Source organism: Medicago truncatula, chromosome 4 (assembly GCF_003473485.1).
Source record: "Medicago truncatula cultivar Jemalong A17 chromosome 4, MtrunA17r5.0-ANR, whole genome shotgun sequence".
Classification (NCBI taxonomy): Eukaryota; Viridiplantae; Streptophyta; class Magnoliopsida; order Fabales; family Fabaceae; genus Medicago; species Medicago truncatula.
In genome coordinates, this window is record NC_053045.1 from 808962 (window position 1) to 824108 (window position 15147).

Sequence of the window (15147 nt, forward strand, 5' to 3'; positions counted from 1 at the left end):
TCATTGTTTCAACTGTTGGTTTCCCTTCTTTGTATTGGCTTCAGACTCTTTGGCTCGTAAGGGCGCTGACTTAGCGTTATGGATGTTTTTTTGTGTTTCAGTTCGTTTGATGGTCGTTGATTCTTGTTAATGTCATTTTCGTTAGAGTGGGTTGTTGGTTAGTGCATGCTACAATGTTTCATTCAACATGTTTTAGAGTTGGGTTTTGATTTTTTGTGGTCGTCTTTAATTTTGTGATCCATGTATGTTTATTACCCATTTATGTTTGTTTTACTTTTGTGTATTTTAGCACTGTTTCTATTAGCATCTATGGTGTGTAGATTTATTGGGTCGGGTTTTGGTCCCCCGGTCATTGTACTTCCTTTTTATTTTAATTTACTATATCCTTCGCTTGAAAAAGTTACACAAAAAAATACATCTTACATACAATTAACATATATTTATGTTATTTGACATGTAAGTCACCATATATTTAAAGTAAATTTAGTTAAATTATAAAGTAGTAATAATAACGTACCATATAAAAATGTCATTTGATTTAATAAAGTATAGTTTAGGGACCTTGCAGTCGATTCTAATTTAGAGATCAAGTTGGTGAGAGAGTGATAGTTTATGACTAATTTTACTCTTTATATTCCTCAAAAAATGGTCATAGATGACTCGTTGAAAACCAAAATTGTGACGCTATTTAAACGATTGGTTATAAGATGTTTCTCAACATCGATATAATATCTTAAAGCTAATGTTTCTAATTTATCATTTGATTTGCATGTTTGGTGTGTTGGAAAGTTGGAAAGGAAATAAATGAAAAGTTGTAATTTATCTTTAAGATAATTGTTTCTCAACTTTGGTGTGTTGGAAAGTTGAGAGAAAATACATGAAATATTTTGCTTGTTAGTAAAGTTATTTATACCTTAGATGATAGCGAATTGAGTTAATTTTTCACTATCAACAATTTCTCCATTTTTTCTTTTGCTATTGTTTCAAGTATAGTGGTAGAATATTAAACTACCAACAATTGCAATCCATCAATGTTGTTACCTCCACGTTGAAATTGTCATTAATGGTTTTTATTCATTTAAAATATAATTAACATTTTTTTAATAAAACGCTTCGTAGTTCCTTTATAATAACATTATCAAGACGATTCAATTGATGTACAATTAAGTGGAAAAATTATTTCATTACCCATAATATTTAAAATAATATATTATTTTCCCTAAAATAAATGCATTCTTTTCACTTTTTTTATTATTTTCTTTCTTTTCATTTTTTTTGGGTCCCGCTAACCGGTGCCTCTGGGCTACTGGTTAAGCATACCATAAAAGGGAATTATTACCATAAAAGGAAACTGTTTTTGACATTATTATAAATTAATTACACAATTTCAATGCATTAACTACTATATAATTTCCTTTTTCATACCCTTAACCCGTGCCCCGGGGGCACCGGTTAGCATTTCCCTTTTTTTATTACTTTCTTCCTTTACACTTTTATATGATAGAAAGCAATGTTACAATTTCTCTTATGTCGAATCTCGAACCGAGTTTCTTGAGATTGAAAAGAGAAACTCTCAACCAAATGACTTCTCGGAAGATATGCAAATAATGTTACAATTTAAAAGTGACATTAATGATTTTAGGGTTAAATATGTTTTTGGTCCCTACATTTTGCGCAATTTTGAAAATAGTCCATACATTTCAATGAATGTTTTTAAAATCCCTACATTTTTTCTCCGTTAGTGCAATTGGTCCCTGCCATCAGTGCCATGTTGATGAAACACAGGCCATCATAACAAGTTCAACCCCACCCCACCAAATCTCCACCACAACACCTTCCACACCCACAACAACAAGCGCTTTCAACGATAACATCATCGCTTTCGGCCTCCAAATCTTCCCCTCTAAACCAACATATTTCACCAGAAGTGTGACGAACACCGGCGATCCGCATCTACGAAGCTGCGGAGAAAGTTCGTGGTGAAGTTCTCCGCCATTTTCCGGCGAGATTGAACCGCCAACATTGGCATCACGTTAGAAATTTGACAACAGGGACTATTTACACTAACTCAGGAAAAATGTAGGAATTTTAAAAACATTTATTGAAATGTAAGGACTAATTCTCAAAATCGTGCAAAACTTAGGGACCAAAAACATATTTAACCCATGATTTTAAATGATATATGCTTTTCACTTTTAACTTCTTTTTTTTCCGTAAAAATATATATATATTTTGATGAAACTTTGAAATATCACTTTATGATTTTTCTCAAAATTTTCATGAATGACTATTATACATTGTTGATTGACCATCCCTCGATCTGGCCTTCAATTGGATTTGAGTTGATTTCTATTGGATTTGGCTAGAAATGGTCGTGAAGCTTTCTGTCGCAACATGGCGGGTTGTAGGCGTGGGTTCTGTATCCGTGTTGGCGGTCGAATCTCCCACCTTCACGAAGTTTGGCACTATAACTTGGGGGAGGTTTCAAAATCCTCATCAGTCTTTGATGTTGGACTGTTTGGCTCGAAAAAGATGTTATGCTTGTTGCTGTCACAAGGAGTTGTTGGTTCTTGTATCCATTTCGTGTTGACGGTTGGTCCATATACCGCAAGTTAGACATTCCCCGGTGTTGTTTTTATTTCTTTGTATCACCCGATTGTGTTGGCATACTCTTTGTGTGGATTGACTGAGTTAGGTTTATGTCCCCCCAGTTGTTTTTTGTATTTATTTTTCTATAAGCACCTGACATAGACTGGAATTTGCAAGTCATTCCAATTCTGTTGGACTGTCTTCTATTCCTTTTTTTTATGTCATTGGATTCTTGCCTTATAGAAAAAACTATTATACATTTAAATTGAAAATAACACGATTCTTTTTGCCTTTTTCAACAAACAATATCAAACTTGGATTTGAAATAGCACCAAATTTGAAATTCAAATTAAAAAATGTAATATTTAAATAAAAAAAATATCCATTTTGAATTATTGGGTTTTAAAATTCAATAGTTTGTTTTATGGGGTAATTATTTTAATAGCCATTAAATAATGTTACAATTTAAAAGTGACATTAATGATTTTAAAATGATATTTTTTTTTCACTTTTAACTTTTTTTTCCGTAATTTTTTTTTATGAAACTTTGAAATATCACTTTATGATTTTTCACAAAATTTTCAGAAATTACTATTATACATTTAAAGTGAAAATAACACGATTCTTGTTGCCTTTTTCAACAAACAATATCAAACTTGGATCTGAAATAGAACACCAAATTTAAAATTCAAATTAAAAAATGTAATATTTAAATATAAAATAAATATTCATTTTGAATTATGGGGTTTTCAAATTCAATATTTTGTTTTGTGAGTTAATGGTAGTAATTAAGGTCGTTATTTTCCCAAGCTCTGAATTGAGTCGGCATTGGTGTGTGTATTCGAGATGATGAATGTCGTTATTTGTTAGTTAAAACTGAATGGATGACTCCGCTCCTTGATGTGGATTTGAGTGAGGCTTTAGGTTTATTATCAGCAATGTATTGGGTTCGCGATCTGCAACTGAGTATTCTGGACTTTGAGCTTGATTCCAAAACTGTGGTAGATAGTCTATATGGTAGTAATTGTGGTGTCTCTAATTTTAGCGCAGTGATCAATGATTGTAGACGTCTGTTAGCTTCTAATTTAGCAACCTCTGATGTTAGGTTTATTCGGAGACAAACCAACGAAGTTGCTCATAGTTTTGCTAGTTTCCATATTCATATTAGGATTCCATCTTATATCTCTACATTATTATGAATGAAATGCAATAAATTTCTTCTTGTAAAAAAAAAAACATTAAGATGCTAATTAATAAAAATTTAATGCATTTGTACTTCGACTCAAGATTTATTTTGGTCAACTATGAGACTGAAATTTGAAAAGAAAAAAAAAATGTTTTTTTTTTTAAGTTGGTTTACTGATTTAATAATTTTTTTAACTATTACACCAATATTAACAACATGATATGTAAAATTTGCTTGTTATATCTTGTGATCTACTTTTTTTGAAAATAGTCCTATCTCATGGAAATTATGTGGTCTCCTCTTTTGAAAATAATTCATTCTCATAGAAACTAATAATCTACTCTCTTTTGTGATTATTTTTATGCTTCATTGGATTTTATTTAGAAAAAAAAAGATTTCATTCAATCATCAAATGTTTTTATCCAAAATAAAATGAATGAATGTACTTAGGTCCATGATGTTATAATTAACTAATTGTAAAATCTTAACTAAAAAAACAAAGTAAATAACAATGATAGTGTTGTAAACTTCGATGTTTGATCTTTATAAGGATCTAGTTCACAAATACAACCCACTTCCTCTGTACAAACATACAACATACATCATAACTATAAAATTTCTATTACATGTAAAAACTTCATGCATCAATTATTTAGAAAAAGAAAATGACAAATGGACTATCAAACATATTAGAAATTCAATTACACAACTTTTATAAATGATTAACACCCCCATGTGAAAAACCCTCTGATATTGATTGTGATTCAACGAATTTGTGGATATGATAAGTGTTTGTTAATGTCTCATTATTTGCTCTGATGTCAAAAATGAAAAATAGGTTGATTCAAAGTGTGTACTGTAGAAAATGAAAAAAAAAAAGTTTTATAAAAATGTGTCTTGTGAAATTAGGCTGATGCGGAAGTGTAATACATAGAAGTATTTCAAGGATAATTTGGTAATATGTTGTCTTTATTAAGATAAGAAACATTTATTTTGGTGAATCATTATATTAATTTTAGATGTGTTTGATAATTTGGGGGAAAGATATTTTTGGACTACATTTTGATGCATGAAGAATTTTTTGGACAACATTTTAATGCATTCTTCTTATAATACTCTTTGTGATTAAATAATGCTCCCTCTTGTAAAATAAAAGTAACGCTTCTAATTATGTGTTTATGAAAAAGAATCAAGTTCAAATCACACCAATCAAGTTTGTTTATAGATTTATGTAAACTTTTTTTTTTTTTTCTAGTAGCTTAGTAGCTAGAGCTCATACAATTAAATATGGAGAAGTTGCATAAATAATACAATGTCCTTACCAATTGAGCTAAGCTCAAAGTGGCAGATTTATGTATACTTATCAATAAAAAAAAATGTATAGTAATACAAATATTTTTAAAAAGATATCGGGGTAAATCAAAACGTATGAGCAGTTAATTCCATTCTTATCACAATTGTTTTCATTTTATTTTTCTATAAATAACATGAACTTAATAAATGCTTTTTATGTACCTTTAAATCATTTCTTGTAGAAGAAAAAATAGTTTTGTTTTGACTATAAGATTTGTACATTATACATTTCCTTGAACACGATTAATGTTAATTAGTAAATATGTCACTAATACTAAATTTGTATTAATCTTTAGACAATATGGTGGTTGAAAGCGAATTACGATGCTTTTTCTTTTGATTACCATTTTTGATGACTTAATCCAAAATTATGCTTGTAAGTTATTACTTAATTTTTTTGGACTTTGTAACTTGTTAACTTAGCCTTCTTTTTTCTAGCACTCCTCATGCAGGAAAGTCTAGACTTGACTATTTGGTAATCTAATATCATTTTAGCTTCTTAATTTTTTTTTTTTTTTTTGCAACTTTGGCAAGTTAAAAGTTTATTAGATAGATTGATTATATATGGATGAGGTGTGACTAATATGAACCTTTAAAATATGGTCTAAAAGTATACATTTACCATTTTTAGTAAAAAAATATTTTTACAATAATTTAAAATGGAGGAATATAAGTGTGAAATTTGCCTTAAAAGTAATTATTTAGACTACAATAATAAAATGAGTTAAAAATGAGATGAATGATATCAATGAGACATATTTAAATTTTATAAACCTCATTTAATATGGCCCTATTAAAAGTGAAACCAAATGAACAAATTTTGAGCCATATATCCATGTTAAATACATGACAAATGACAAAGATGGTGGCATACAACTAAAAATATATATGGAGCAAATGTGATCTTAAAAAAACGAAAGATTTATAGCCTAGTTCTACTTCTTATACACTACATCCAATATCTAAGAGCTTCTTGTAATACTCCGCAACATGACTTCTTTCTTATAAGAGATTTTTGATGAGTCATCATTACTACTCACTTCGTCTTTCTGAAATAGAAAACAATAATATATACATAAAACCCAAAATTGTAAGTGATCCAATAAGAAAAAATAAAAATCAAGGACAACACTATATTTTTGCACAAGGAAACAATTGGAAGAGAATATATCAGAACTGAAATCATATTTCGTTTTCATTTAATTGTAAATTTAAAGTGTTATGAAGAAGAAACAATAAAAACCTAAATGAAAGAGAAAGAAGTGTGATTGAAGTTGTGATGTGAAATTATGCTAACCAATATACCTAATTTATAGATCTATTTCACAGAGTGAATTGGTAAAAAAATAGAACCATTAATTTTTTTAAATTAAAGTTTAGAAGAAATTATAAGTCACAAAAAAAAAATTGGCTGTGTTACTTTTTATACCATTTATGTCAAATGCTTCTACTATTATTTTTGAAGATATTTTCGGCTACAATTTGTTTGACTGATTTAGAACTTTAATGCTAAATTTGTTTAATACCATATATATTGTTTACTACATTATTAGTTTGGCAGAATTTTCAGTTACAGAATTATTTGCTATGAAGCAACTTTAATGTCAAATCTCGGTTACTATTTCAACACAAAATGTCGGTTACAAAAGTAATATTCGATCACTACTAATTTATTTTTCTGAACCGTTTGATCACCCTTCACAACTAATATTACTAAATCACTGAAATTATTTGAATTTGTATCACTTGAATTTTAATATAATTTTTATTAAAAACAGAAAAATATAGGATATTAAAATTGTTTCACATTATTATTATTATTATTATTATTTATTGAAACAGTATTATTATATGAAAATAAAAATTCATTTCATTAATTGTCAAACTCACCAAATTGATTGATAATTGTCAAACTCAACACAATGATTAATTATCATCATGAAAATAAGAATAAAAGTTAGTTGATTTCTTTAATTTTATTAGTTGATAAAAAAGACTAATGGATTGACAAAAAAAAAAAAAAAATCAATTTGATAGGGCATCAATCGATCAATGTTACAAAAATATTTTGTATTAGAAAAATTATCATTAAATTTATATATTGCATAACATTAATAAATGATATATATGGTTACAAAAATTAATACGGAAAGTTATTGAAATTCAAATGTTGAAGATGCTCTCTCAAAAAAAAAAATGTTGAGGATGCTATATAGAAGAGTGCCACATGTTGAGACTTGAGTGAAATCCAAATGTTTGAAGAAGAGTGCCACATGTCAACACCAAAAGAAGAGAAAATTATTTTCATAAAGGGACATGAAATAGGTCCTAAATTTATATTATATAGATACATGAAATAACTGGAAAAATTACGAGTATAATAAACGATAATATGTTTTTTTTATACTTTTCGAAAAGCTAATATATTTATCATAAAATACAAACTTAGAGGCAATGGTCCTCTAGAGTAAGTAAAGTGTAAAATAAGAATATAAAGAGATGTTGGTGCAACAAACTCATGATTTATTATGTTCTACCTATAATATCTACTTTGAATTTATTAATTAACGGTTAATATTATTCACTTTATATTCTAAAATGAGTTGCTTACATTAGAGAAGATGAACTCAAAAGACGTTAATTTTATGTGTTCTTCTAGAGTATATGCACATCATAGAGAACATGACACATAAAGTTGTGTCCAATTGGAATTAAGGAAGCACGCAGAATGAGACGATTTTTTCTTCAAAACATTTGGGGTGGAACTCATCAAAGTAAATATATTGGAGATGGATTCTTGTTAGAAAAAGAGGGGGGCTTTGTACATATTTTGATTGATATTTTAATACTTTTCTATGTCTTAATGTTTGATATAACGTGCTTATCTTTTTTTTTGGGCAAGCACCCCATATTTATTTATTTTTTTCAGTTTATGGGTTAAGTACTCTTTATATTTCTCTCGTTATCTAATAAATTTTGATGTTAAAAAAATTAAGAGTAAATTACACTCCCCTCCCTTCAAAGATGCTTGAATTACACTCCCCTCCCCTCTTAAGTTAAAATATACACTCCCCTCCCCTCTTATTCAAAAGATATTAGAAAAAATTTCACTCCCCTCCCCTAAGAGAAGCTTGAATTACATCTCCCTCCCCTCTTATGTTAAAATCTACACTTTACTCCCTCAATATTCTTTTTTATTATTTCTAATAATCTAGCAAAAAATAATAATTTAACACACTTAAAAAAAAATAGTATTCCAGGTCTATTATAAAATATGAAACAACCCAAAACAAAATTAAAATATGTGAAAAATTACTAAAATCATTAAAGCATGATTATTTAAAAGTTAATTTTATACTCTAATTTATAAAATCAATAGCGATATATTTAAATTTAATTATCATTGACATTTAAACTATAAATAAATGAATTAATTTTTCTTAAATGGTGATTCAAAATTAATATATATTATAAGAATATTTATTTATGTTCAAATAGATTAAAGTGTAGTGCATATTTAATTATTAAGGGAGAGGTTTGTAATTCAAGTATCTTATAAGGGAGGGGAATATAAATTTTAACATAAAAAAAAATAAAAAATACTGAGGGAGTAAAGTGTATATTTTAACTTAAGAGGGGAGGGGAGTGTAATTTACTCAAAAATTAAAATGGTTAGAATATATATTTTTGACTAGACAAACATTTTTTTCTTTAAAAGGGTAAATAAAAAATTTAGCTTTGGACTCTCAACAAAAGTTAAAATCATTTTAAAGAATGGAGGTTCTACTAGAGTCAAATAAAATGCTACTTACTTCTGGATCGAACTTCACAATGTTTAGAGTCTCAACATTAAAAATTTAAAAATTATGATTCTACTTAACAAATGGGGGGTGTTAATAGCATTTCTCTTTTAACAAATTCTTCAACCCATTTCTTGAACTTTTTCATAATGGCCCAATTCTTACAAGAATGGTCAACAAATAGTACATGAAATTGAGAAAAACGGTCATATCAGTCTTGTCGTATTGCGTTGCGTTCCGACCACTCAGACTCTGCGTTGTAATTGTACAAAAATCTCAAATTCACCAACCAACTTCTACTAGTACTATCAGTAACTAATAATCCCCTGCACTCGCGTACACTGTTCCACACATTACACCTTATCATCAAACCAATAATTCATCCATATCACTCCCATCTTATCTTCAAACCAATCATATACGTAGAACCATAGAGCGCCGTCACATAAGATAATTCCCAAAACCTTTTATTAAAACTAACTCCTCCTAGGGTTTCGTGCATTCAATTACTCATTTCCATTTTCACGTTCCTTTTCTCAGCTTCCTCCATTTTCCTCTGCAATTTCATCACTGTAAGTCAAAATCTCTCTCTCTCTCTCTCTCTTTCCGTTTTTTTTCTTTGAATTCCTCTTCTCTCAAGCTTACATTGTTGTTGCTCAGATTTTTCTCTGTTCAAAATGATGAAAATCGATGTCTCGTTTTTCAAATACTGTGTTCGTTTTTGTTTTTGCGTTTTGTTGGTGATTTTAGTTCCTTACAAGCTAATTTAGGTTATTGTTATGTTTGATTAAGTGATTTTAGTTGAAAATCTGTTTAACTTGGATTTTTCACTGTTGAAAATGATGAAAATAGATGTTCATTTTTCAAATACAGTGTTTGTTTTTGCTTTTGTGATTTGTTGAAGAATTGTATGTATTAGGAAATTTGTAGTTGGTGATTTTAGTTGTTTATACTTTATAAGCTAAGTTAAGTTGATGTTGTGTTTGATTAAGTGACTTTTGCAAACGTTGTTTGTGATTTTAGTAGAAAATCTGTTTTAGTTGGATTTTTCTCCGTTGAAAACGATAAAAATCCAAGTTGATTTTTCAAATACAGTGTTTGTTTTTGTTGTTGAGATTTGTTAAAGAAGTGCATGTATTACTGAATTTGTAGTTGGTGATTTTAGTTGTTTATAATCTAAGTTAAGTTATTTTTGTGTTTGATTAAGTGATTTGTACAAACGTGGTTTGTGATATTAGTAGAAAATCTGTTTAAATTAGTAATTGGTGAGGGTTAGTTAAGAGATTTAGGGTTAAGAGTGGTTGTTGAACTGTATGGATTTGAAATATAGCTTAAAGAAATGTTTCATTGTTTAGGAAAAGTAACAAGCTTTTTGTTCTTTTAGATCTTTTGTTGTGAATTATTTGTGATTTGTGATATTTACTTTCATTTTATGTCATTCATTATGTTAGTTTTGGGATATGTGATTTTGAGCTTAATATTTATGTCTGAAGTGTTCATTTGAGCTAAATATTTATGTCTGAAGTGTTCATTTGAGCTAAATTATATGCAACTGTTCATTCTTAATTAATGTTCCTCATCAAATTGTATGCAACTTTATACTTCTAACTGACATTTGAAATCTTACGCAGAGTTTCAATGGACTACAGCTCTGAAGAAGAGTCAGAGATCAGTGAGTCTGAGATCGAGGAATACTCTGAGAAACCATATGAAGAGTTAAGGGCCGGTAAATACAAAGTCAAGAACAACAATGGGACTCTTAGGTGCCCGTATTGCTCTGGAAAGAAAAAGCAAGAATTCAAGTATAAGGATCTGTTGCAACATGCATCTGGAGTAGGCAAAGGTTCGGCAAACAGAAGCACAAAGCAAAAAGCAAACCACCTGGCTCTGGCAAAGTTTTTGAGGACTGACTTAGCAAATGAAGCAGACCAAGTACCTCGCCCGGCTTTGACTGTAGCTGTTGTCCAACCTGTCCAAGTTGAGAACTACGTTTGGCCGTGGACAGGCATACTTGTCAACATAAGCAAATCACATGATTCTGGATACTTGCAAAAGGAATTTGCTAAGTACAAACCGTTGGCTGTTCATACGTTCTTGATGGATGGTAACTCCGTGGCTGTTATAGACTTCAACAATGACTGGAATGGGTTTATGAATGCAAGTGAGCTTGAGAAATGCTTTGAGACTAAACGTCGTGGAAAAAAGGATTGGAATTCCATGGACTTGCAGGACAGTTCAGAGATTTACGGTTGGGTTGCACGTGAAGATGATTATAATTGTCCAGGGTTGATTGGGGAGTACCTTCGCAACAAAGGAAGGCTGAGGACAATTTCAGATATAGTTCAAGAAGCATCTCAAAGCAGAAATAGCATTGTGGAAAACCTGGCAAATGAGATTGATATTACTAATGAAAATCTCAACAAGATGCAGTATAGGTATAATGAGAAGACTATGTCCTTGAGTAGGATGCTGGAGGAGAAAGACAAACTTCACAGTGCTTTTGTTGAAGGTTTGTATAATTTCTGTTATAATCTGATTTTGCCTTATTGTATAGAATAGGGGGAAAAAAATTGCATTGGTTTTAATGCCACAAAAATGTCTCATTTTTTTGTCAGAGTCAAGGAGCATGCAGCGTAAAGCTCGTGATGAGGTACGAAGGATATTGGAAGAACAAGAGAAGTTGAGTAATGAGTTGGATGAAAAAATGCGGAAGCTTGATACCTGGAGCAGAGACCTTAATAAGCGTGAGGTACTAACTGATCAAGAGAGGCAGAAACTAGAAGAGGACAAGAAGAAGGTAATGTATATTACATTTTTTGGCAATCAGTATATGCCCATTTTAAATATTTTTTACTGCTAATCTTACACTCTTATCTACCATTGTCCTTGCAAAAAAAATTATCTGTTTTTCTCTGTGGTTTCCTACTAATGTCCTTAGTTGATCTTGATTTGAATAACAATGTCATTGGTTGCTCTTGATTTGAATAACAATGTCCTTGGTTGCTCTTGATTTGAATAAAAAAAGTGCTTTATTTTGATCCTATTGACTCTCTTTAAGTGAATCCCAACTTTAATTGGCCTTCCATAGCCCACTAATTGGTCCCAGAGTCGTCTATATGCCAAAAGCTTTTGATTATTGTGAGGAAATATCAATGTAATGTATATGGTTTTAGTTTTAAATACCTCATTTATGTTGAAATTTTGTTATAAAGATTTGTATTTTCATATAGCATGTGATATATTAGTGCGTGGATTTTTTCATTTAAAAAAACAACTTTTAAAATCCATAAAAAAACCAGATGTGCTTTCTGATATCCCATTTTCTAACCTTTACATGCTTGAGGAGCCTTAAGACTTTGAATCGTCAGTTTTTACATGTGCTTTCACAAAATTTTAATATTATTTCTTTGTCCTTCTAGAAAGACGTAAGGAATCAATCACTCCAGTTGGCCTCAAAGGAGCAGAAGATAGCTGATGAGAATGTCTTCAGGCTTGTTGAAGAGCAAAAGGTTTGCACTCTTATCTTATCTACTCTCTTGGTTATGAAAAGACAATATTACAGCAGCGTATGTTGTTTATCACTTATCAATGTTACCATCCATTGTGAATGTCTTTAACTGATGTGGATTTCCAAACTACCAGAGAGAAAAGGAGGAGGCCTTAAACAAGATCCTTCAGTTGGAAAAGCAACTAGATGCCAAACAAAAATTGGAAATGGAAATTGAAGAACTCAGAGGGAAACTGCAAGTTATGAAACATCTTGGAGATCAAGATGATACAGCTATCAAGAAAAAAATGGAAGAGATGAATTCGGAGTTGGAAGACAAAATAGAAAGCTTGGAGGATATGGAGTCTATGAATTCAACCCTCATTGTCAAGGAGCGCCAAAGCAATGATGAACTACAGGAAGCTCGTAAAGAATTAATAGAAGTACGATCTCATTTACTTCCTTTCAATTATTTTTAACTTTATATAAAAAGAAATGTTTCACACTTGTTGCATCCTTTGAACCTTTATCTTCTTGTATTCTTAAAGATAACCAACTAACAAGGTGCATAGATTTCTTCATGCTATGCTGTAAAAGTACCGGCATGAAGATTATCTCCACCTCTCTTTAGGAAATAAGATTTTTTATATTTCATTGTTCTGCTGTAAATATATTGTGGAGACTAAAGTTGATACCCCTCTCATTTTTTTCAAATTTCTATTGTTTTAGGGGTTAAATGAAATGCTGACTGGTGCCAAAACTAATATTGGCACCAAGAGGATGGGAGACCTTGACCAGAAGGTTTTTGTGAATGCCTGCAAGAAAAGATTTTCTTCTGATGAAGCTGGGATAAAGGCCGTTGAGCTTTGCTCTTTATGGCAGGAAAATGTGAAGAACTCAGCTTGGCACCCTTTTAAAGTGGTCAGTCAGAATGATAACCCCGTGGTATGTACCCTAAAGCCATGCTCTGTGTTTTTGGAGTGGCTAAGCCTCAATAGAGAAATAGTGTAATAATTAACACGGTAATATTGTTGTATTGACACAGTCAGTTATAGATGAGGAAGATGAGAAACTACAAAAGCTGAAGAAGGAATGGGGAGACGAGATATATTCAGCTGTTGTAACAGCCTTAAAAGAAGTTAACGAGTACAACCCAAGTGGTGGGTATACTGTTTGGGAGCTGTGGAACTTCAAAGAAAATAGGAAGGCAACACTGAAAGAAGTGATCACTTATATTGTGGATCATATGAAGCAACTTAAGCGCAAAAGAGGAGGATAGGCAAAAGGTATGTTTCAGACTTTCAGTGGAGCTTCTGTTCAACATTGCATGGATATTCATTGATAGCTTCACTGACTAAAATGGTAATTTGGGAAGAGAAATAATAACCCAGTTGCATTCATATGCACATGTAACAACTTTTAGACTCTTGTCGGGTGCAGTATTAAATAATTAAATAATATACTAATTTAGGTTTATACTGTGTGTTGTCTAATATCTATAATGAGTTAATTAATTATCCATATCTTAAAAGAGCATTTAGGTTCAGTATATTAATCTATTCTACAACTTGTTTATAAACGATGAAATGATTGGTTTCCATAATTGAGTTAAGGGTATGACTTGGGTCAAGTTATTCACATTCTATTTGGCAATAGTGTAAGTAGTTTATAAGTTAACTAATAGCAACTATAGATTATAGTTGAAAGTTTATAAATGAAAAGCTAGTTGATTGCAATTCAAGTGGTTGTTAGAATTAATTGGCGAACTAACTGATAAACATAAATGACATGAAAGATATGTTCATATGGTTTTTTTAAATACATTATTTACTCTAAAATACTTATTAAAAGCTTTACCAAAAGGAATGACAGAAGTTTACAAGTTTGTCAAATATGCTAACAAGTTAAGTCTTTGTCAAACAAACTCAAGCTTTGCACCTCACATATATTGGTGCTCCTGTGTTATTCAATTGCTGCATTGACAGCTATTTGGTTTGTTAGAACTTGAGGCTTTCAATTGCTCCTGTCTATCATGGATAATTTTGAAAAGCAAAAGATGGAAATGAAATGTTGACTGATAGATGCACCAGTTTTTTTTTTTTTTTTTGTTTCTTATTCATAATGGAAAAGTTTCTGATATTTGGACAGCTACATATATCATTGTACAAATGCACATTTCAATTCACTTAATATGCCTGTTAAATTCTAAACAAGTTTATCTTTAGGCTTTGCAGGGAAGAAGTACATCATATCTCAATGAGGAGGTTGATATTATGACCATTGTCGTTGGATAGCTATATGATCAGATCAATTAGAAAGATAGAAGTAGGCCATTTTCATGGCCTTCAGTTCAGACTTCAATTAGCTTTTTTATCTTCTGTCGATTGGAACACCTATATTCTGACTAATTATTTCATTGCTAAAATTCCCTGTTGACTTGTTTATAATAAAATTGTTCCCTGTTATCACGGTTATCGCTACGGTCACTGTTTATTTATTTTATTCCAATGGTTGCCTGTTTTTTACATGTATGCCAGGGCTTGCTGATTATTAGAATCTACAATTATGGGTATAGTTTACGATATAGTGTAATGCAAACTGTGAGCTTTTAAAAAAAAAAAATCAATGATTGAGATGATAAATCGATAACAATTGAAAAATAGCAATATTTTAACTGTGAAGTTTGGATAGATAAATTGTAGGTTGTGCAATGTTCCTCTAAAACAAAGACC

At 30.5% G+C, this 15147-nt stretch overlaps 1 protein-coding gene across 2 annotated transcripts; it reads left to right on the top strand.

The window, feature by feature from the left end:
* The first annotated feature begins 9341 nt into the window (after window positions 1-9341).
* LOC11425283 (factor of DNA methylation 1) lies at window positions 9342-14895 on the top strand. Of its 2 annotated transcripts, none has more exons than XM_024782071.2 (8): window positions 9342-9500; window positions 10560-11437; window positions 11544-11725; window positions 12348-12437; window positions 12571-12858; window positions 13145-13360; window positions 13461-13701; window positions 14641-14895. In XM_024782071.2, the coding sequence occupies exons 2-7, from the start codon at window positions 10567-10569 to the stop codon at window positions 13692-13694; spliced, it is 1881 nt and encodes a 626-aa protein (XP_024637839.1). In that variant the 5' UTR covers window positions 9342-9500; window positions 10560-10566; the 3' UTR covers window positions 13695-13701; window positions 14641-14895. The 2 variants fall into 2 exon arrangements, with proteins under 2 accessions (XP_024637839.1, XP_003604222.2); XM_003604174.4 differs by having other exon boundaries at window positions 14650-14895.
* The last annotated feature ends 252 nt before the right edge of the window (window positions 14896-15147 follow it).

Coding starts and splice junctions, on each gene's coding strand:
- LOC11425283 (XM_024782071.2), top strand. CDS start 10,567: ATGGACTACAGCTCTGAAGAAGAGTCAGAGATCAGTGAGTCTGAGATC. Junction 11,726..12,347: donor TAGAAGAGGACAAGAAGAAG/GTAATGTATATT, acceptor TTGTCCTTCTAG/AAAGACGTAAGGAATCAATC. Junction 12,859..13,144: donor CTCGTAAAGAATTAATAGAA/GTACGATCTCAT, acceptor CTATTGTTTTAG/GGGTTAAATGAAATGCTGAC.